The sequence below is a fragment of the Halichoerus grypus genome, chromosome 2, assembly GCF_964656455.1.
Source record: "Halichoerus grypus chromosome 2, mHalGry1.hap1.1, whole genome shotgun sequence".
In the NCBI taxonomy this organism is placed as follows: Eukaryota; Metazoa; Chordata; class Mammalia; order Carnivora; family Phocidae; genus Halichoerus; species Halichoerus grypus.
The window spans coordinates 24,964,370-24,985,521 of record NC_135713.1 but is presented as its reverse complement, the minus strand read 5'-3'; the positions used below and the strand labels follow the sequence as shown (position 1 = coordinate 24,985,521).

Sequence of the window (21,152 nt, the reverse complement as noted above, 5' to 3'; positions counted from 1 at the left end):
AGGTCGCAAGAGGGACGGTTAAAATCAGGCTAAGGAAAAAGTAGAGATGGCCAGCGACAGTTTGGGTTGGGATTTTTCCTTTGGTCTGGGTGGGTCCTGATGCCCACTTAGGGAAGCTCCATGATTTCACATGGTCACCTGGTAGCAAGCAAGTTCTTAATTCACCACCATATCCTGCATCAACCTTAATGAAACGCTTCCCACCCAGGGGGAGAGAGTGATAGAGGAACTGAGACCCCAAGGTTTTTGGAAAGTCGAGTCATTCTGTTTTTAATCCTAATGCCATCCTGTCCTCACAACTGAGTTGTCAGCTGAGTCACTGAGCTAAGCACCCCAAACAAAGGTATCACAAGCTCAACAGAAAGCCTTCTCTAACCTGCTGTCCTCTCTCTTTCCAGGTGACAAGGCCCTGGCCATATTTCCTCTGTAGCACCTGGGACACTTCACTGCATGTGCATGTGGCCCCTCCCCACTCCCAACACACATGCAGAGTTACAGGACCTTGAGGATAAAGTCTCTCAGCACCATTTCCATCCTACAGCCACGCTTCATCAGGAGGATGGAATACAAAAATCAAACAGTCTGACCAGTTTACTGCTATTGCAGGTATCAGACCTGGTCTACAAATGTATTCTGTTTCTTTATTTCCTCTAAAGTAAATTACAGCTGACTTAGAGCTTCCTTCCCACTGGGCTGGGGCTGCGTGCCCTAGGGTGGGTCAAGGGCTGGGGTGGCACACTGTGCCAGAGCATTGTGCAGGTGCCTTCAATCATGACGGATCAACAGTCCTGTGGGTTCCACTTGAACCTCCAGTGGTCTGGTCTTCCATTATCCCAAAGGAGCCAGAGGTTTTTCATCGCTATTGCTAAATATGGGATAGGAAATCTGGTGAGGGGGATGGTCCCTAAGCCTAGGGTTCCACCATCCCCTCTGAAGACTTTTCATCAATACCCAAGGACAGACTGTGCCTGTCCCCAACATTCCTAGATTTACCCAACTTTCTCTCCAATATGTCGACTCTTCCCACCTTGCCTTCTTTCAGCAAATCAACCAGCTTCTCTCCATCCTTCCCTCCCTCACTGGTTTTTCTCTCAGTTGTCTAGGGCATGCATCATAATCTTCTCCATGAATTTAGGCTTTCACAGAAGACAGGAGGTACCAGAGACTTGTGACAGCCTCTGATTTCTGTCCTTCAAAAATCCCTAAATCAGAGAAATGCTAAGAACCCTTCTAGTTGCTTGGACTGGAAAGAGAAGGGGAATAGGAAGCCCACAGAGAACCTCAAGGAGGTGTGTGGGTGGGCCATCGAGAAAGAGAGGGATTCAGGAGTAAAAAAGAACACTAAGTTCTGACCAATGTCCTTGAATTTATTCAAGACCATCCCTACCCCCATCCCTTTTCTTATTTCCCTCTTCAATTCCATTTGTCTCATCTCCTGTTATTAACTAGAATGCCCCACATGTGAATTATATACTCCAGAAGCAGAGAGAGACATGCACACAACTCCAGGCTAAGGGGGAAGAGAAAATGGTGAAACCTACTAGAAACAGCTCAGGTAGAAAACAGACAAGAACAGTTCTATATAAGTTTATCTCTGGGCACAGGAATTTCCTAATTGCCAACTTTCCAAAGACATGCTAGAACCTAAGACCTAGGATTAATGGGGAAATGGCTATCTGATGGGAGTTCCCCAAAGCATACCTCATGTGGGAAATTTAGTGATGCTCTTCTGGATAAAAACTAAGGTCTTAATCCTTCCATAATGACTGCTGCCCAGATAACTGACAAGTGCAGTTACTCTTATCTCTAGTTGTTAGCATCTTACTCTGAGTCATGAGACTAGAACTGGGACATGACACATGATAGTTTCTACCCTTGTCCTCTCCTTAGTCTTCCAATCTTTACCTCCGACTCCTTCAACTCCACTTCATGAGATAGAGTTTTCAAAGCCCTCTCGGTCTAGGGCAGGCCACACCACTCTGGTTTGCCTATCCCCCTTATAACCGGGTACCTGGACTGAACACCAAATTCCCAACTAGATTTACCTCCCTCATCCGTGAAACTCTACCTTTATACACCTACCGTACACGTGTGGGCACATAACACGTGTACACACCCCAGCGTGCCTTGTCAATAGTAGACGCCCTATATACACGGAAGCAATCAGCTAGCAAAGCAAAAGCATGCTGTCTATTTTGGTATAGTTACATCCTTGTAACTCCAAATGGATTTCTTTGTACATGCTCTGCCTAAGCACTGTCCTTCTTCCTACTTAAGACAATAGTTCAGATTAAAAAACAAGTTTTGAAGTATGAATTGTTCAGGTCACAAGGAGAAAAATTCCCATTTCCTTTTTTCCCCTTGGCATTTACATGACACACGTATGTAAGTGTGTGTTGAAACCTGACAGAACTGACACAGCACATGAACTGTGGTTGCATTTAAAATCAATTGCTTTCCTAAGTCATTAGCCACAATCTTATGGGGGTTAAGATGTCAGGAATGTGGCGTTCTGTTGCATAGCATAGTCTCAATAGGTAACCACATGTTACCAGTATCCTAAAAGTTAGGATAAGTAACAATCACTTGAAACTCAAAACAGACTAGAAAGAAATCCGATCTCTTCTGATTCGGAGGAGCCTGTACTATCTCCAGCAATTAGCCACTTCCTGCGCCCAGAGGTGTGTGTAATTGGAACTGCTCATGTCTGATTTTCTTCCATGCTCCAGCATCATCTTTATGAACTGCAATTACCAGGGCTTTGACCAAATGGAAGAGTCCTACACCCGGAGGAAGGGAAGGGAGAGGATAAGGAGGCAGAGAAGAAGGGAGAGTTATCTAGTCACCTGTGAGCGGCACCTCCTTCCTTCACTTGAGTGACAACGATAGCGTGAGGTGAGCGCTTTGATCCTCGGCCTCCACTAACCTGAATTCCCAGCCCATCCGATTCTTTAAGCAGCTCCATCTTCCATATCCGGCCAACTTCCTCCTTGGAAGAAAAAGTGAGCACACTATGAAGTATATGGACAGACACATGGCATTGACCCAGGAGAGTGGAGCTGTTAGGTCAAGCCAAATAGTCATCAGTTGTCAACAGGTATTGTAGATGACCACAGAAAGAAAAAGCTCTGTGTGCTGGATCAGACTCTCTAGCTGCCTGTCTAATAGACCGTTCTATGATGATGGAAATGTTCTATATTTGTACAATCCAACATGGAGCCACTAGCCACAGGTGGCTGTTGAGTGCTTGAACTGTGGGTAGTGGCAACTGAGATGATAAATGTTTTATTTCATTTAGTTTTAATTAAATTAAATAGCTACCTGTGGCGAGTGGCTATAATATTGGACAGCAAGAGTGATTATCCAATTTCCTGACCAGGATTCTGTTAAGTAAAACTTCTTCTGCCTGAAACCTGGATACCACTGTGTGTACAAACACTGGCTGTGTCTGGGTTCCATTTATTTACACACAGCTACTAATTAATAAAGGAAGACGAAAGGAAGGCAAAGATAGGTCTTGGTGCCAGGAGACTTCAACTAATTTGAGCCCAGTTCTGACACTTAGTACTTATGAAAGTCCTTATGCCTAAAACCCTGAGTTTCCTTGCCTCTAAAGTGGGGATAATTATTAATACTTTCAGATTTGTCATTAGGATTAAATGAGATATTTACGGAAGCAGCAGTGCTTCTGGCACCTAGTAGAGACATAATAAATGTTGACTGGTAACCTTATATTATTTATATATGCACATGTATATGGTAGAACCATCATATTGTAATATACCCAGTGGTACTGTAACAGTGCTGCATGGGGACAAATGGCAGCTACAGTCATGGTGAGCATAGCATAATGTGTAGTTGTCCAATCACTATGTTGTACACCTGAAACAGATGTAACATTGTGTGTCAACTATACATCATTAAAAAAAACCCTATCATGTTGAATTGAATCTCAAACTTCCTAAGAACATAAAAATGAGATCTCCGGTGGGAGAAACCAAAACAGGAAATTAATTGATGAATTTGTTATTGGCTTCTATAGACATTGGTCTGTAGACTCTTTAAATACATTAAAACATGCTTCAACCCTTATAAAAATCTATTCTTTAAAAAAACTAATCATGTCTCTAAGTCCTCTGGACTAATGGTAGCTTTTCTTCTTTGGTTAATTCTCCATTTGACTCCCTATTTTATGCCTGATGCAAAATGTTTGAGTTCCTTCAGATACTTGGGTGTTCAGAGAAATGAAAGCAAAACCTTCCAAGGTGATTTACTTTGGGGGTCTTACGTTAGGCTCGCTCCTGTAAGTTCTTTTTATCTCTAGGTCTATGGGTATGCATTCCTTAACATATAAAACAAAAGCCATGTCCTTTCCTCATCCATCATGAAGGTCTAATGGAACCATTAAGGTCCAATATGGACAAAGCCATCCTCCTCTTAGAAATAGGCAACCTTCCCATTTAAGCTGTTTGCAAAAGAGAAAGAATGTGAAGTATTCAGAAAATCTGAAATACATACTGTCAGAAACTAAAACGAAACTTTATGCAATAGTAAAAAAACCAGATGTTAAACAGTCACTGATGTGCAGCAGTAAGAATGTCTGGGGAAATTATTAACAGACAGAGACCTGTTGGATCCTATACTTTCTCTAGTCAGCACTGCTCAGCGGGGCTCCATTGCTCTGGCAACATGCAGTGGTGCCAACGGTCTCCTTCATCTGCTGACCACAGACAAACGATGCCTGTCTGGCCAAATGTAACTTCAGAAGTCACTGGCTTACCACAGTAGTTCATGAACTTGTCAACAATCCCTATATCATCCAATCATTTCACTTTGGACTCCATGGTTTTTGGTTTGTTGCCTCTGACCTCTGGAACACCTTTATCTCTTCTCCATTCAGAAATAACCTCCTGGCCTTCAAAGTCTCTCACAGCTCCACTATTTCCTAAAAGCCATCCTTGAGAGTCACTGCTACTGACAAGATGGCAACTTTCGACACATGAGGCCCTATGGCCTAGTGGATAGCCCCAAAGGGAACAAATTCAGGGATGTGCTGATTAGCTGTTTCCCTGGCTTGCTCCTGTGGGCCTACCCTATGGCTGCCCCTCTGGGCCTAACAAAGTAGCTGAGAAACTTGAGCATAATGGTGGCTTGACTTGTTTTTTCCATGGAAGATATGCCGTGGCTACTAGGGTCTTGACGGTATGGGACAGTGCTCCTCCCTCTCCCAGTACAGAAGAGCTGTGAAATCCTTTCCCCAAAGCAACAGGGACCATTATTAGAGTCCAGAACTAAGAAAATCCATTTGGCTTTAGCCCAAATTAGTAGAAACCTATTCATCCCATTACTAGCTGCATCATCATTTCCCCCCATCCTACCATCTTTTTGTTAAACAGAACATGTTACGTACGGTTCATAGAGGGTATGACAATACTAGATATACAGTCCTTTCTCATTTTTAAATGCTTTTAGAAATAGAACTTGTGGCAAGAAACATGCAAAACTATGATCATGGAGAAAGAATAATGACCTAATGTATATACTCTTGACAAAAGAGCTAAAGACAATTTTCATTAAGAGCACTCACATGCCCCCTTTATACCCTTGCCCAATACACACACAAATAGTTAAATGCAAAATAAAACACATATCTAATAAAAACAGCTTCAGAGGGCAGGGATGACCAATCTGTAATACAGCCCCCAACTATGCTAGTCAAGAAGCAGATCTTCTTTTTCACTTTTATCCAATAACATGAGTGTTTTCCTCCATAATTGAAAGTAGGAACTATAAGGGGGGAGTTCAAAGAAGTCTTTGCAAGTTTCCCAGCTCTGGAATTTCTTGATCATCTAATGAGGAGTTCAGAGGTACACAAAGGAAGGCACAAACAGGACGAAAGAGGCAGATGTTATCAGTCTCAATTGTCCAACTGTCAGTATTAAACCTAGCTGCCCACAGCTAAAAGCAGTGTTCAGTTACAAATAAAATCAGCGTCTGAAGTTTATGAGGCTAAAGCTGTCACTGGCAGAAAATCAACAGGCCAACTTAAATATAATAATATTAAGTATATTTCCAACTGCCTCCTTACAATTCCACTTGGGTATCTAATACACACTTCAGTATGGTTAAAACAGGACTCTGCCTCCCTCTCACTCCTGGCTTTCTCACCTCCATGGGAAGAGCACCATCATCTACTCAAGCTAAAGAGGATATGCAAACTAAAAGCTCACAAGTTATCTTTGATTCCTCCTTCTATTTCCTATATCCAAACCATAAGCAAGATCTGTAGATTCTACTTGCAAAACACACCCACATCCACCTACTTCTGCTCCTCCCTGCCACCACCACTGTCAAGACCACCAGCATCTCTAGCTTGAGTTATCACAATAGCCTCCAATCTGGTCTCCCTTTTTATTTTTTGCCCCCTACAATCTCCTATTCTCCATTACACACCTAGGGGGGACTTTTTTTTTTTAAGATTTATTTATTTATTTTAGAGGGAGAGAGAAGGTAAGCAGGGGCAGAGGGAGAGAGAGAGAAACCTCCAGCAGACTTCCCACTGAGCATGGAGCCTGACATGGGGCTTGATCCCAGGACCCTGAGATCATGATCTGAGCCGAAATCAGGAGTTCACCACTTAAGACTGAGTCACCCAGGGTGAACTTTTAAAAAACATATATCATGATGCACTCAGCTTAAACCTTCCAATAGCTCCCTACTAGACTCAGACTGAGGTCTAAATCTTTGAGGTGGCTTACACAAACCTCTACATCTAGTCCCGCCCATGCTCCCAAATCACCTCCCCGTGCTCTCCCCATCACTCACTGTGCTTCGGTCTCTCTGCCCCTGGAACACTCCATCACTCCTGCCTAGGACAGCTGCATGTGCTGGCTCCTCCCTGGAAATATTCTGCCCCCAGATTTTGTAGGGCTGGCCTTTCCTGACACTCAGGCTTCAGCTCAAACATTGCCTCTTTAATGAGGTCTTCACTGATACCAATTTCAGCTAACTCCCCACCAGGACACTGCCCAGGCATCTTTCATGTTACTGCTTTATTTCATTTATAGTACCAGTTGTCACCATCTAACATTTAGATTCAGTTATTTGCTTGTTTATTGCTTGTGGCCCCTTATCTGTGATAAGTGCCATGGGACAGAACCATGTCTCTCATCTATTAGCAGGTTCTCCAGCAACTAGAACAGTGCCTAGCCCATAACAATACTGCATAAATGCCACAGAATTAACAAATATAGGATGTTTATATACTAATCTTATGGTTTTTCAGAAGTTACTGAGAGTGACATTAAGAGGCTCGCCCAGATGGGAAACCTGCATGTTTGCCAATGTTTAGCATGTGAACACCCAATCCAGTTGTAGAGACAATTGAGTTCTGAAACAGATCCTGTCTAGACAGATGGCTCAAGCCTTTGCTTCCTTTTACATTGGCTTAAAGGGCAATGAGACTCTGTCAGCCTGTGGAGAAAAAGCCAAACCATGCAAAATTGGATGCTATGGACTTTTGTATTAATGTTGTTGAAGTGCTACCCTTTCCTATAAAATGCCAATTACCGTGTGATGCTCACACATGCATCTCTTCACGGACACACACACACACACACAAAAGGATTTATTTACAAAACAGAGGTGGTACATTAAAGGGAGCTGTCTCGGCAGCATTTAAATGACCTCATCTTCTGCTGGAACCAAAAATAATATTTCACAATAGCATCTTTTCTCCAAATGTGAGAAGAAACATCATCCAACTAGAACTTTACTGCAGTAAATCGTCTGGCTCTAGTTGCAAACTTAGATCCTGAGACTGTTTGCCTATCCCTTCTTATTTAGAATGATCAGTAAGAAATAAAAAGATATGTGACCAATGTCAGAGTTGAAGTTCCTGAGTCATCAGACCAAAATGTTCAGTTTACAGGTGAGGAGATGGAAGCTCAGAGGAAGAACATGGCAGCCTGATGGCCACAGAACCGGGGATGGAAGAATGAGGGCTAGAACTGGTGTCCCATCTCTCAGGCCTGAAGCTCTTGGGTGCCTTCATTAATAAACATCTACAGAGCACCTGTAGGTGCAAGGCAGTGAGCCAGGACACAAAGACAAGTAAGGTCCTTGCCCTTCAAGTCTACTGGGGACACAACAAGCCACATGGTAATTGGAATATGTGGGATTCATGCATTGATGAAGATGAGAAGGGGGCACTGCAGGAGCCCAAAGAGGAGACGCCTAAAGATGGGGCAGGTGGCAGAAGGGTCACAGAAGCCTCCCAGAGGAGTGTGTCATGGTGTTTCGTCCCCCAGACACGGAAGAAGCTAAGCTACGTGGGGGAGGGGAGGAGAAACAGGACAGCAAGAGCAGCATGTGCAAAAGCTCAGAGGAGATATTGAGCATAGTCCTTTGCAAAAAGTTGTGGCTAATTCAGCCCAAACAGGGGAGGAAGAAATCAGTGAGAGATGAAGGCAAAAAGTTAAGCAGGGATCATACAGTGAAAGGGTTCCTGTGCTTCACCAAGCTAAGGAGCTTGGGTATTACCCTGAAGGTAAAGCGGACCCATCCAAAGGGCTCAAGCTGCAGTGTGTGTGAGGATGCACACACATGCCTGAGGCGCTCTCTTTAGAAAGGTCTCTCTGGTTGCTGTGGAGACACTGGATGACGGGATGACAGTGGACAGTGGGATGGGTAGTAGAATACTAGGACCACCATGTGGGAAATGAAAGCCGCTTGACCCAGATAGAAAGGGAGAGAGACCCCGAAGGGAGCTGGGGTTGACAGGACTTGGTGATCAACTGGACAGTGTGGAAGGAAGAGGGCAGCATTTCAGTTGACTCCAGGATGCCAACTGTCCCAATTTGCTGGGATGAAGGCATTTCCTAGGATGTGGGATTGTCAGCACAAAACCAGGGAAAGTTCTAGACAAAGCAGGTGAGTGACTGCTAGTTGAATCTCAGGTTTCTGGCTTGGGCAACTTTATGGGTGGTGGAACCTGGAATACTGGAGCCAGCTTGGTGATGTGGGAAAGTCATGCGTCAAGTTTTACGCATGATGTGAAATACCCAAGATGGAGATATACTGTAGGCAGGTCGTAGAAAGGTTGGGGTGGGGGTGCTCAGGAGAGAGGTGAAGGAGCAGACATGGACTGAAGAGGGACATTACCACATAGAAGGATAGAAGTTCACCCAGCGACCATGGGGGGAGGGCTTACTAGAATGGGACCATCCTTATGCTGTTTCTGCTTGATGCAAACATCAGGGACAACCTAGGAGATGTCCTGGGTGTGACTCCCCTTCTCAGTTTCCTTTTCCTCCATATTCAGACCTGGGGCAGCCTTCCTGAGGTCTCTGCAGACCACCTGCACTGAACGACTCAGACTTCCTGAGGTCTCTGCTGAGGGAAGAGGTCTGATACTGAACAGGCAAATTACACGTGTTAGGGTGAGATCACAAATGGACCCATAGACACATACACCAGCTATAAATCAATTCACCTGGCTGGCAAATGGTAGGATTCTTTTTTTCACTATTATGTGACTAAGTTGTATTTATTTTTTACCACACTGCATTACAAAAATACACATCTGTAATAAACAGGCTTGCAAGAACTTTCCCCTTGGATGAGTAATGGTCTTCACTAGACAGGGAGTAAGGAACTCTGACCTCAGTTCTAAAATTGCCTATCTGTGTCCTAGGAGATTATGTTTTAGACAATGGGACCAACTTTTGTAGTTTCAAAGATTAATCTGGTTGCATATGTATTATTATGTGTTGATATTTTATAGAAACATATGGCTTTTTAAAAAGAAGATATTTATTAGAGGAAATATGTTTCCTATAGTTCTGTTAAAGGGAAAGAGGATATGAAAACAAAGACTGAAGATTTATTTTCATGTAACAAATAACAGTCTATGAAAAAGAAGCATCTGACAAATAAAAATGGTCTGAATGACTATAAGCCTTTTCTGTAATTTATTAAGTCTTTGTAGATATATTAAATCATTAATAAAGCAGAAATGGAACAATGTTGACATGTTTAATCTCCCATTATTCAAATGCAATGGAATTTTTTTCCCCGAGGGCTTAAGAGGTAAATACCTAATTTTTGTTTTTCTGGAAATTCCATTTTAGCATGACCTTGGGCTCATCCTGGAGTAAAAATAAAAATCTGCTTAGCCCAAGAACCTACAGGACTTTCTGTGATGGTCTACTGGTCCCAATGTGGGGGGCCACCTGGATGCAGGGGAAGCTGTGACAACCTACTTCTCGCCAACTCTATCAATCCTGGGTAAATGCATCAAACAATGATGCTTCTGGGGCAGAAAAGGGTGTTAAAATATATTCGTGCCTGAGAGGGTCTGTGGCCTATGCTGACTTTCTAAGATGGAAAGTATAACCCAGGGTCAATACTCGGTCTCCAGATTATGGCCAGTTGTGAAGAATGCAAATTCCAGATGGCAGGTCTCTCCTTTTTATAGGCATGTGGCTTTAAAAAAATGTCCCAAAGGCAAAAGATCTAGCTTTTTTTTTTTTTTTTAAATCACCGTTTCATTTATATCTTCTTGGACATTTGACCTTGAGTGCAAAAACCAGGCAAAGAAACTCTGATATGTGTAGTCTTCAGATAGTCTAATCCAGAAATTCAATTTTACATTTTTGACTTCAGTTAAGATGAGCAGAGAATAGTAGCCTCTTAAGTGTTCTTTTTTTTTTCTTTTAAAGTCATTTCCAAATTATTTCCACTGTGTCCTAGGTCAAATGAAAGCCTGTTTGTTTGGACTGTATATGAGATTCAATCTCTTTTGGTAACTTAAACCTTCAAAATGATTAAGAGAACCAACACTTCCTAATTTATTCACTCTAGGCTTTCTGTGCATTCATAATTTAATCATTAGGAGAACAAGTCATATCCAAGTAGAGTATTACCAATAAGAAACACATTATAATCTTTTTATTGCCCTTAATTCTTTTTTGAGGGGGACCATAAAGTTTGTAGAAAATCATTGATAGAGACATTACTTTTTTCTTCTTCATTTACACCTTCCATCTACAAATCATGCCTCTCTGGGTAAGGCTTTATGAAGATCACTGAGATCCTCAGATGAAGGAATATGGTCCCCTGAGAGAGGGGTTATTTTAATTCCTCTCCTCCCGTTATATAGATTAGCTATGATTGCAGAAATATGCATGAAATAGACTTACTAGAAATTCTATTCACTGCCAGGGTACCATTTCAGCAGCCTGCAAAGCTGAACTTGATACTTCTTCTGTGCCCATTTTCTATCTTTCCAACTTTCTCTTTCATCCCGAAAGGGTGTCTCCTGGAGGGACTCAGGAAACCAATCAGAAACCACGTAGTAAGTTACTGCTTCATTAGGAACCCACAAGAGTATCTGCCAAGAGGATTCTTGGAAGGAACATGCTTACCCCAAAGAAATATCACTTCAAGAGAGAATGTTGGTTATAATGAAGGAGATGATTTGAGGCTAGAAGTGTACCCATTACCATTCAGAGTATACCACATCTGCTTTGCCTTTAGGGAAGACCAACCCTGACCATCACAGCTGGATATCACAGTATCAGAGATTTCTGTGAAATTTCCAACCTTTACTGGAATTCAGCAATTTAATAATATAAACCCATAAAAATGTCACTGGTTTTGAAGTGTTAAAAAGAAAAGCAGATGCTTCTCTGCGTGGTGAATATCCTTCCTGTGTAATACTGAGGCTTGAATGTTCATGCTATCAGCTGCCACCAGGAATTCTTGGCCTTGCTGTGGCAATTCCGCTGGGGATGGTAGTGATAAATAATGATGCAGTTCAAGTACTTTATCTGGGCCTCATATGACTCAAATTATACCACAGAAGGCTTGAATTTTCCACTTAGGATCACTCAACTGGCTCTTTATTTAAGTAGGATAAAATGACTTGGATTTTTTTTTGTTATTGTTATGTCCTCTGACCATTTATCATAATAAATGTGTTGGCTTCTAAATACAAGGCCATCTTAGATATATTTTCTAAGGCTTAAAAGCAACTTCAACAGTATTTCTTTTAAAATTCAGGTTCTATAATCAAACCAAAGCTTACCCGTGCCAGGCAGTCACTTGATTGGAAGTCTGTCTTCCCAGATTTTGAGAAGCGGCGTTTGTCATTGCTTGTGGGTAGAGAAGCATCTGTCTTTGGAATGCTATGCTCTGTCCCTCTGTCTGCTTCTGAACTGTCTAGATGGGATCCAGCCAGCTCCTTGAGAGATTCTGAGCCATTTTCTAGCTCAAAAGCATGACCATTTCCAAGTTCAGGGTCTGGGCCATTGTCCAGCTCAGAGATGGGGTCATTGTCAAACTCACAGCCAGGGCTGCTCTTGGGTTCTTCAGTGGCCTTCTGGGTAGAAGGCCTGGAAATGACCCCAAACTTTCTTGCTCTTTTCCCCTTTTTCACAGTTTGGTCACCCAGCTCCAAGGTAGGTGTCTCTCCTGGTTCAGAGCTGTTGCTACTGTTGCCATTATAAGGAGAATGGACTTTGTGCTTGAAGCGGCGCAGCATGATCAGGTAGATAAAGCCGCCATTCCAGCACTGCTCAGCCAGGTAACTGCAACAAACACAGAGGTGCCGGTTAAAACCCTCAAAACATCCTTCTTGACCAGTGCATCGGGCTGACACATTCAGCAGCCCACACAGGACCCGTGTGATTAACACCCTGCCCAAGCAATTGAGGTACTAAGCTTCCTAAAGAGACTCAATACTCCATTCTTTTAATCTACATAATTGCTGATGATAAAATAACCCCCAAACAAACCAAAACCCCCATGAACTAGAAATTACTAATGAAAATACCCTAGGGTAAGTAGTTAGAAATGGGTTTTTCTATTCACAGAGCCAATCCTAATATATGATTAAAAAAACAATAATTCTCCCTTTCCTCAGCAATTTCTTACATCAGAATTATGCTAGCCTCCCATTCACATAGTTTTACAATTAAGAAAAAAAATTTTAAGTGAACTATGCCCAATGTGGGGCTTGAACTCATGACCCTGATATCAACTGTTGCATGCTCTATGGACTGAGCCAGCAGGCACTCCTCCATTCATATAGTTTTGCCATAATTACTCTGCAAGTCCCCAGGGTAAAGAATAGCTGAAATCGATTGAGAGAAAAGTAAGGTTTTGCTCTTAGGATCAAAATATCCACTGCACAACAAGAACCTTTGCCTCACAGCATTAAAGTGATAAAAGAGCACAGGGGGGAGGGGTGTTGGCTGGTATCAAAATGCAACTGGTAAATAAGCGCTGGGAGGTGTACGCTGCATTAAATGAGCATAATGGTTCTAGTTTGGGTTGTTCCTGGAACACAAGGAGTCTCATTTTCAGTCTGGGTATTGCATTAAGAGGGACCCCAACATAATGAAAAACATGTAGACATAGGGTGATGGAGACAAAGAAGGCTTTTGGAAACTGTGTCAACCAGGAAAAGTGAGAGGAAAGAGGGATCTTAGCTCAACGAAGACAAGCCAGCCTTGGTTGTGTTTCATGTACTTGAGGAGTGCCAAACACTCAGAAGCAGGAAATGATAGAAATGAGATGATGCATGTGAAGACTGACACACAATAACTGCTCCAGATCTTAAGGAATAACCATAAATAGAACATCAAAGGAGGTAAGTAATTAGTGGTATTCAGGACCATGAAAGCTTTAGCAAAGAAAACACACTTGCTCAAAGTCAGGAAACCAGGCTGGGCTAGACCCTCCACTCATGTCACCCAAGATAAAGAAACACACACCCCAGATGAACCCAGGGAAATGCCTTCACCATGGAATGTTGCCACATTCTACACATCACCCGGTCACAAGCAAAGAATGTCAACAACCAAATCCTTAATGAGCTGGACCTGCTTCCGGTCTTCATGTGCCCCCAGAGAGGGGGCCTGGGGCTTTGTTGCCTATGTCCTCAATAAGTGAAAAGCAGAGAACTTTTTCAAGTATGCCAAGCTCGCTGCTCTCCCTCCAGGCCTGAAGCTCAGACCTGAGAGCTGGGGCAGTTAGTATGCAGGAAGGAGCCAGGTTATAAGGAGAGGTGACCAGCTGTGTTTGAAATGTACTAAATTCTGGGCCAAAGCCATGTATCACTCATACCTAATGGTCAGGTTAATGCAACAGTGTCAGTCTCACTGAAGAAGAGAATAATTCTGAGTTTTTACCATGGAGTAGAGTGAACAAGAGAGACGGGTCCTCAAACAACCACCAAAGTCAGTAAAAACTTTTCTTTGATCCCGGGCTATAAACCATGGTAATGAACTTACACATGAAAGCCAGGTAGATAAAGGTTACCACACAGACCTCGGGTTGTTCTGTGTAATACAGTGAGATGAACAGGTAAAGAGCAGTCCACTAGAGACTAGTAAATGAAAATTAAACTTGGTTCTCAGCACAATTTTTCTACAATGTTTAGATTTCATTTTCTTGAGCTGTGTATTTTTTTTTCTACCCTGGAAAAATCTCTGTAAAGGTATAAAATCTTAAGAGTAGTTATTAGCCAGGTTGTAAGGGTTTCTTTGAGCAAATCACTGCTCTTAATGTAAGACATATGCCAGATGTTATGAAGAACAGTGTAGGGTAGTAAAAACAGGACCAGGGAGAGAATCAGACACCCAAGTTCTCATTCTGGCTTTGGCCTAACTGTGTATAACTATGGTGATTATACTAAATTTTCATCAACCTACAAACAGAGAGATAAAATGAAGTATATCTCTATAATGGAATATTATTTAGCAATAAAAAGAATGAAGTATATGCTCTAACTTACGTGAAGCTTGAAAACATGAGGCCAGGTGAAAGATGCCAGACCACAAAAGGCCGTATGTCACTCCATTTATAGGACATGTCCAGAATAGGCAAATCCATAGAGACAGGAAGTGGATCAGTGGTTGCCAGGAGCTGGGGGGAAGGGAGAACTGGGACTGCTAACAGGTACAGGATATTTTAGGGGTGATGGAAATGTTCTGGAATTAGTGGTGATGGTCGTACAGCATAGTGAATATACTCACTGAATTGTATACTTAAAAAGAGTGAATTTTATGTGATGTGAATTCTGTCTCATTTAAAAAACAATAGCAAATATAATAACTCTGGCCAAGTTTTGAGTTACTTCTTTGAGTAGGTGCTCCGTAAGAACACTCTTTACAGAAGAAGAAACTGAAGCTCAGAAATATTAGTTATGTGCCCAGGTTCACATAACTGCCAAATGGTCAACCCAGGCCCTCCTGCTTCCCAAACCCCACGTGCACTGTACACTTGTGATGTTTCAACCACCCTAGTGTCCTCATCTGTAACATGAGGGTGTTAAAATGGGTCATCTCCAAGTTGCTTTTACATTTTAATAACTGTGAATGCTAGTTTCTTGGGAAGACTTCCGGGGATTAAAGGGGCAGGCTATCCAGAAGGTACTAACCCAGTGCCAAGGACAAAACAGCACCCTGGAACAGCAGAAACATTCCTTTTTTATGTCCAAGTTGTCCTAGGTCTCCTGGACATTTACCATCAGTCGGAAAAAGATCTTAACCTGGAGAGGCAATTCCTTTACAATTGCTTTGGGGATTCTATCTTTTGCATTAAAAACTCCAAACAATTTGATGGGTTCTGTGCAGAGACCTTCTTTTCCGTGTCGAAAAGGCAGGCCCATTGACTCAGAGCATAGGATCTTGGATATTTCTACTCTCATGGAAGCTCCAAGAGCCTTGTGACTGAGATTATTTTATTCAGAAATTTCTACAGGGTCCTTGCTCAACAAAATTACAAAGCAAGAGGAGTTTATCTTCAATTTGGCACCATCTCCTCATCGTCGCCTGACTTCCTAGCAATCAATAAGGCTCTGACACCTTCAGGGAACTGTATGACAGGTTATTTTATTCCTTCCTGGATACTGAACCTTCTAAGGTCATCCCGAAGACAAAGTGTAATGAATGAACTATGGATACCACAACAGCTTGGTGAGAAGACTTTTAGGCAGGGGGTAGTTTTCTTGTAATTCTTCCAATCACCTTATATGTAATGCCTCCACATTCCCTATCCATCCGTACCGAAATGACTTACCTAACTTTTCCAGCACTTTCCTAGCTAATTCATACTTCCAAATCTCTGTTTCTATTCAAAAGAATTCCTACCCACCATTAGACTCTTTAGACTTCCAAGTCAGTCTTTGAGAAAGAAGAAATGGAACACAATCCTGGTCCAGAAAAATAGGTCTCCTCTTCAACAACAACAGGTAAAATTAAACTTTCAGAAGCTTCTCTACCATATAATTACTTTTTGGTTTCTCCCCAAAATTTGAAACTGTCCTCTGGCATATGAAGTTATTAATTCAATTCAATTAAAATGTATTTGATTTTGACCATCCCAGGATAGTCCATATCCATATGGAGCATATCCAGAAATGAAGTTCCAAATTCTAGCCCAGAACCCTCCCTCTGAAATGTGTTGAGGTTCCTCATTTCACTTGGTCTTTGCAAGCATCTTTTGTGACTAAATCCCTTCCCACCTCCCTTTCCCCTCAAAATGTGCTTTAACCAAAAATAAATAAATAAATAAATAAAGTTTTGAGCACCTCCTCTGTTTCTTGATCTTCTATCCTAATTCTGGAGTCTGGGCTCTCCAGAGGTGGGAGGCCTAGGAAGGGTCAGCAGGTGAGGTTGGGTGCTAGGAAAAGCTAGAGGGATAAAGCTTCCTGGAGTTTAAAGAATAAGGACAGGCAGGGAGGAGATAAGAGAGAGGCAAAGACAGATAGGTGTTAGAAGCCCGACACACATTATTTGCCCATGCCCCAATTCTATCAAAAGAAGGCTTGAGGCAGCTGTGCAATTTTGAAATTCTAGACTGTTTTGCCAACGACCTCAGAAGAAGCAATCTCCAGGTGCCTTTGAAAATCCTCTTGGGCATCTGACCATCAATTATTGATGCCTGGTACATAGTGTGAACCCACAGAGGGGTGTTGCCAGGCAGAACCATTGGTGTATATGTATGTGTAATTCAGAGTAAGTTGGATCACCACCCCTGGGCATTGGCCTGTACCACAATGCCATGAAAACATTGTATAACTCAGACAACATAAAAGAATTCTAGAACTCAGACTTTTCTGCAAAGCAGACATTCTTACTTCATCTGAGTAAGTCCGGTCCCCAGTATAGACAATAGGAGAACAAACACTGATGGCAAGACGTTTCTAGATGAGTTCCTATGACCGGGTATGAGTTTTACAGAATGGGACTAACTGCTAATAGCCACTCTGTCTAACACACAGGATGAATGGAGATCAATTGTTCTTGCCCATGACTGCCTCTTGCCTAAGAAGCAAGGGGGAGGCTAAGAAGCTGTTTGTGTTCCTTTGAAAACCTGCTAAGCCTAATTAACCCAGAGGGCTGTCTGAGGTTGTAAATCTGTAGGTTCCCAGAGGAGAATGGGTTGAGAGGAAGTGTTAAATATATACAGATTAATTTCCCAGTGAAGTCTTGGCTGGGAAACGGAGGGAGGCAAGTTCGGACAGCTCTGCAGGAGCAGGTGGGAGGATGACAAACATTTCCTGGAGAACCAGATTCCCCAAGGGCAGTCTCTCTCAGGCGCTGCCTCCCAGCTACTTGGTATTTCAGGCTTACTTCTCCCCAGTTCCACAACCTTCCCTAGAATGAGCCAAACTTTCTTTTGGGACTCTGTAGGAATTTGGGGGCTGTATATTGTGCTGAGAAGAGTGACTGCTATCCCTGTGTGCTCACATAGCCATTTCTGAAAACAAATCCATCTACTTCTTTTCTAGGACAGCCCCGATTAGGTGGAAGAAGATGGGGCTCAGGTACCAGTAAGGCTCTGAAAACAGACCGGAGTCTAGGCTTAGAGTATAAGTGAATAGAACACCGTATTCCAACTGCTGCGTGAGGGAGGTGACTGATGCGGCCCAGTTTTGCTGATTCTCACCTCCCTCTCTCCAGCATCAACAGCTGGGGGTCAGCAACTCCTTCCTCTTCTCCCTCATCTGGAGTTAAGAACAGAGAATATGAATACAGGAATCCGTTCTCTTGTTACAAAATCTGTATTTAATTATTTTTTATCGTACAACTTGGATTGGGAAACACAAGTTGATAGTGAAGAATAGGGTAAATATTTATTCAAGAATTTTTTCTGAACTATGATACAATATTAGCCATTCAAACCCAACCCAAATTATCAGCTACCAAAACTTGCCACCACCGCATAGCTTAGCCGTAAAATTTAAATCATACCCATCTCTACACCAGGACAGAGATCCCTGTTGCCCTGAAGGGAATTGGGGCATATTAAATATGCTGATACTCTGGCTACTGCTATTTCTATGAATAATAAACTGTCTTTTATCTTTGGTCCAAGAATCTCATGCTTTCTGCCCACATTCATGAAACTGTGGCAGGCCAACTTGGTTAGCTTACTAGTAGAGTAAAATCATAGCTCTTGACATATAGCAGGAGAATACACAGGGTTTATAATTGGAACTGCTCCCCAACTTTGAACTTATAGCAGGAGCTTAATGATATATTTTTTCTTGACACCAGCGACTAAGAAATAAAAGTAACTATGCATCTTAAACAAACCAATACTGAATCTTTAAGGCATATCAGATAGAGGTGAAATATACTAAGAGAAGTAAGAAAGAGGGTAGGTGTTCTACACTCTGATCTACAAACACTGATTAAATTCAGTGCATCACCTCAAAGGCAGAAGCCACATTTGTGTTCAGCAGTGTTAAGTATACTCCCTTCCTCCCTTTCCCTACTGGAATTCCATTTCCTGCAACCCCTGGCTGTAATATCCACTTCTGTGCGGAAGCAGAGCTGGTTCTCTTTCTGTTTCCTGCTAAGAGCTTCTGGATGTAAAGGGATGGGGGTGGCGCAGACACAGCAGAAAAACACTGGATAAAAAGCAGCTAAATCATATGATTAATGGAAAAAGTTGTTTTGATTTCCTAGCAATAAGGTATCATTGATTTTCATATTTATCTAGAAATTCACTTCTCAAACTAACAAGCATGATTTAAGTAGCCTCTATGCTAGGATGCACTACACATTTTCAACTCCAGTATAGATTAACAGCAAGGAAGCAGAGCTTTGGTCCTCTCCAACATATAGCAACAGGTTTACAAGAAGTTCCAGTTTTCTTCAAAGGTTTTCATTCATCTTATTTCTGTACAAATCAATAAAAGGTTTTTTTTTTTTTAAAGATTTTATTTATTTATTTGACAAAGAGAGCGAGAGAGCACAAGCAGGGGGAGCAGTAGAAGGAGAGGGAGAAGCAGGCTTCCCGCTGAGCAAGGAGCCTGATGCGGGGCTCGATCCCAGGACCCTGGGATCATGCACTGAGCCGAAGGCAGACGCTTAACCATCTGAGCCACCCAGGCGCCCCGCAATAAAAGGTTTGTTTTTTTTTTAAAGATTTTATTTATTTATTTGAGAGAGAGAGAATGAGAGAGAGCACATGAGAGGGGGGGAGGGTCAGAGGGAGAAGCAGACTCCCTGCCGAGCAGGGAGCCCGATGCGGGACTCGATCCAGGTACTCCAGGATCATGACCTGAGCCAAAGGCAGTCGCTTAACCAACTGAGCCACCGAGGCGCCCAATAAAAGGTTTTTTAAAGCCATCATCTACCTTGTTGAAAACAGAAACTCAGAAGCTAAATTAAGTAGAAAATGCCTGATCAGTGATGAGAATGGGCCTAATAAAACATACTACAGAGATACTGGCCCTTAAAAGAGAACTTGCAGGCTTCTTTTTGCAACTGATTGCATTTCTTTATTAAATTACTGTGAGTGAATCAGGGTTTCTTATAACTATATGAGATCAACTTGCAGCCTATATAGAATCAAATCAGAACTCCAGCCTTGTAGCTTGGCTAAGTCATCCTGATGATGGTCACATTTTCCCTGGGGGGCAGAAGGAATGCTGGGAAAGTCAGACTTTGCTGTGCATGAATGAGTCAGTCTCACCTCACAAGCGGAGTGATGAGCTCAGAAAATGTACATGGGAACTCATCACTTTTTTCTTTTATGACATAAAGCTGTTGTTTTTGTTTATAAAATCACTACTTGCTCATTACAAAATCATTCGTTCATTCAACAAATAGTTATTGAGTACCTATTATATGCCAAGCACTGTGAGGCATTTGGGGGCACAGCAGTGAACAAAACGATGCCTGTCTTTGTGGAGCTTACTATCTAGTAGGGGGAGATAGGCAATAAACAATAGACCTGTTAAAGCATCTAACTATATCATATGTGAGAAGGTGAGACGTGTTATGGAAAACAGAAAACACTGAACAGGATAAAGAGGATCAAGCATGCCAGGAGTTGGAAGAGCCAGGTTGAAATTTTAAATTCTGCACCTGAGGTGGCCCCACTGGGAAGAACACACTGAGCAAAGACCTGTGGAAGATGAAAGAGTTGGCCGGGCCACCGCCTGGGAGGAGATTGTTCCAGATAGAGGCAAGAGCCAGTGCAAGAGTGGTAAACTGGAAGCTGGCCTGCTGTGTTTGAGGAATAGGAGGGTTTGAGAGAAGGGGCGAGCAAGGAGGAGAGCAATAGGAGATAAGGTAACAGGGACTGGTTTAGGGAAGGCTGTAAAAGCTGCTGTAAAGACTTTTGTGAGAAATATTTTTGAGCCGCAGAGTAATGTGATATATACTATGTTTTAAAATGATCCCCTTTGTTTCTGTGTTGAGAATAGACTGGGGTGGAGGCAAGGGTAGAAGGAGGGAGACCAGATAGAAGATCATCTTCAGAAATTCCAGCCGGAGATAAGCTCAACTTTAGAGTAGCCGTGGGGATGGTAAGAAATGGTCAGAATCATGATCAGTTTTGAAGGCAGAGTAAATAGCCTGTGCCTTTGGCTCTGACAGAGGGTGTGAGAGACAGCGAGAGGTGGTGTATGGCGTCTAAGTATTTGGCTTTAGCAACTAGAAGGGTGGAGCCACCATCACCTGAGCTGGAAGAGCAGTCTTTTGGGCTTGGGGCTCTCTGACCTAGCCTGCATGCATAGATCCACTCTGGAGTTAAGTTCTGGACATGCTGAACTTGAGAAGATCACGTGGGCAGCTAGATATCTAAATCTGGACTTTGGAGCAGAGGACTAGTCTGGAGAGAGAAAT

The 21,152-nt window shown here is 42.5% G+C and overlaps 1 protein-coding gene across 10 annotated transcripts in view; it reads right to left on the bottom strand.

Moving 5' to 3' along the window:
* The window catches only part of PDZD2 (PDZ domain containing 2), a 343,515-nt gene that overhangs the window by 79,037 nt on the left and 243,326 nt on the right, over nucleotides 1-21,152 (bottom strand). For 7 of the 10 annotated variants that reach the window (XR_013445502.1, XM_078066608.1, XM_078066602.1 and 4 more), the window contains 2 exons: nucleotides 12,089-12,590; nucleotides 2,847-2,989 (listed from right to left, as the gene is read on the bottom strand). Coding sequence is in view for 9 of the 10 variants with exons in the window: in XM_078066608.1 (XP_077922734.1) it covers nucleotides 2,847-2,989; nucleotides 12,089-12,590 (645 nt within the window). In the remaining variant the exon portion in view is untranslated. Of the gene's footprint in view, nucleotides 1-2,846; nucleotides 2,990-12,088; nucleotides 12,591-17,958; nucleotides 18,014-21,152 lie in introns of those variants that run through there. The other 3 variants (XM_078066606.1, XM_078066609.1, XM_078066604.1) reach the window with 3 other exon arrangements.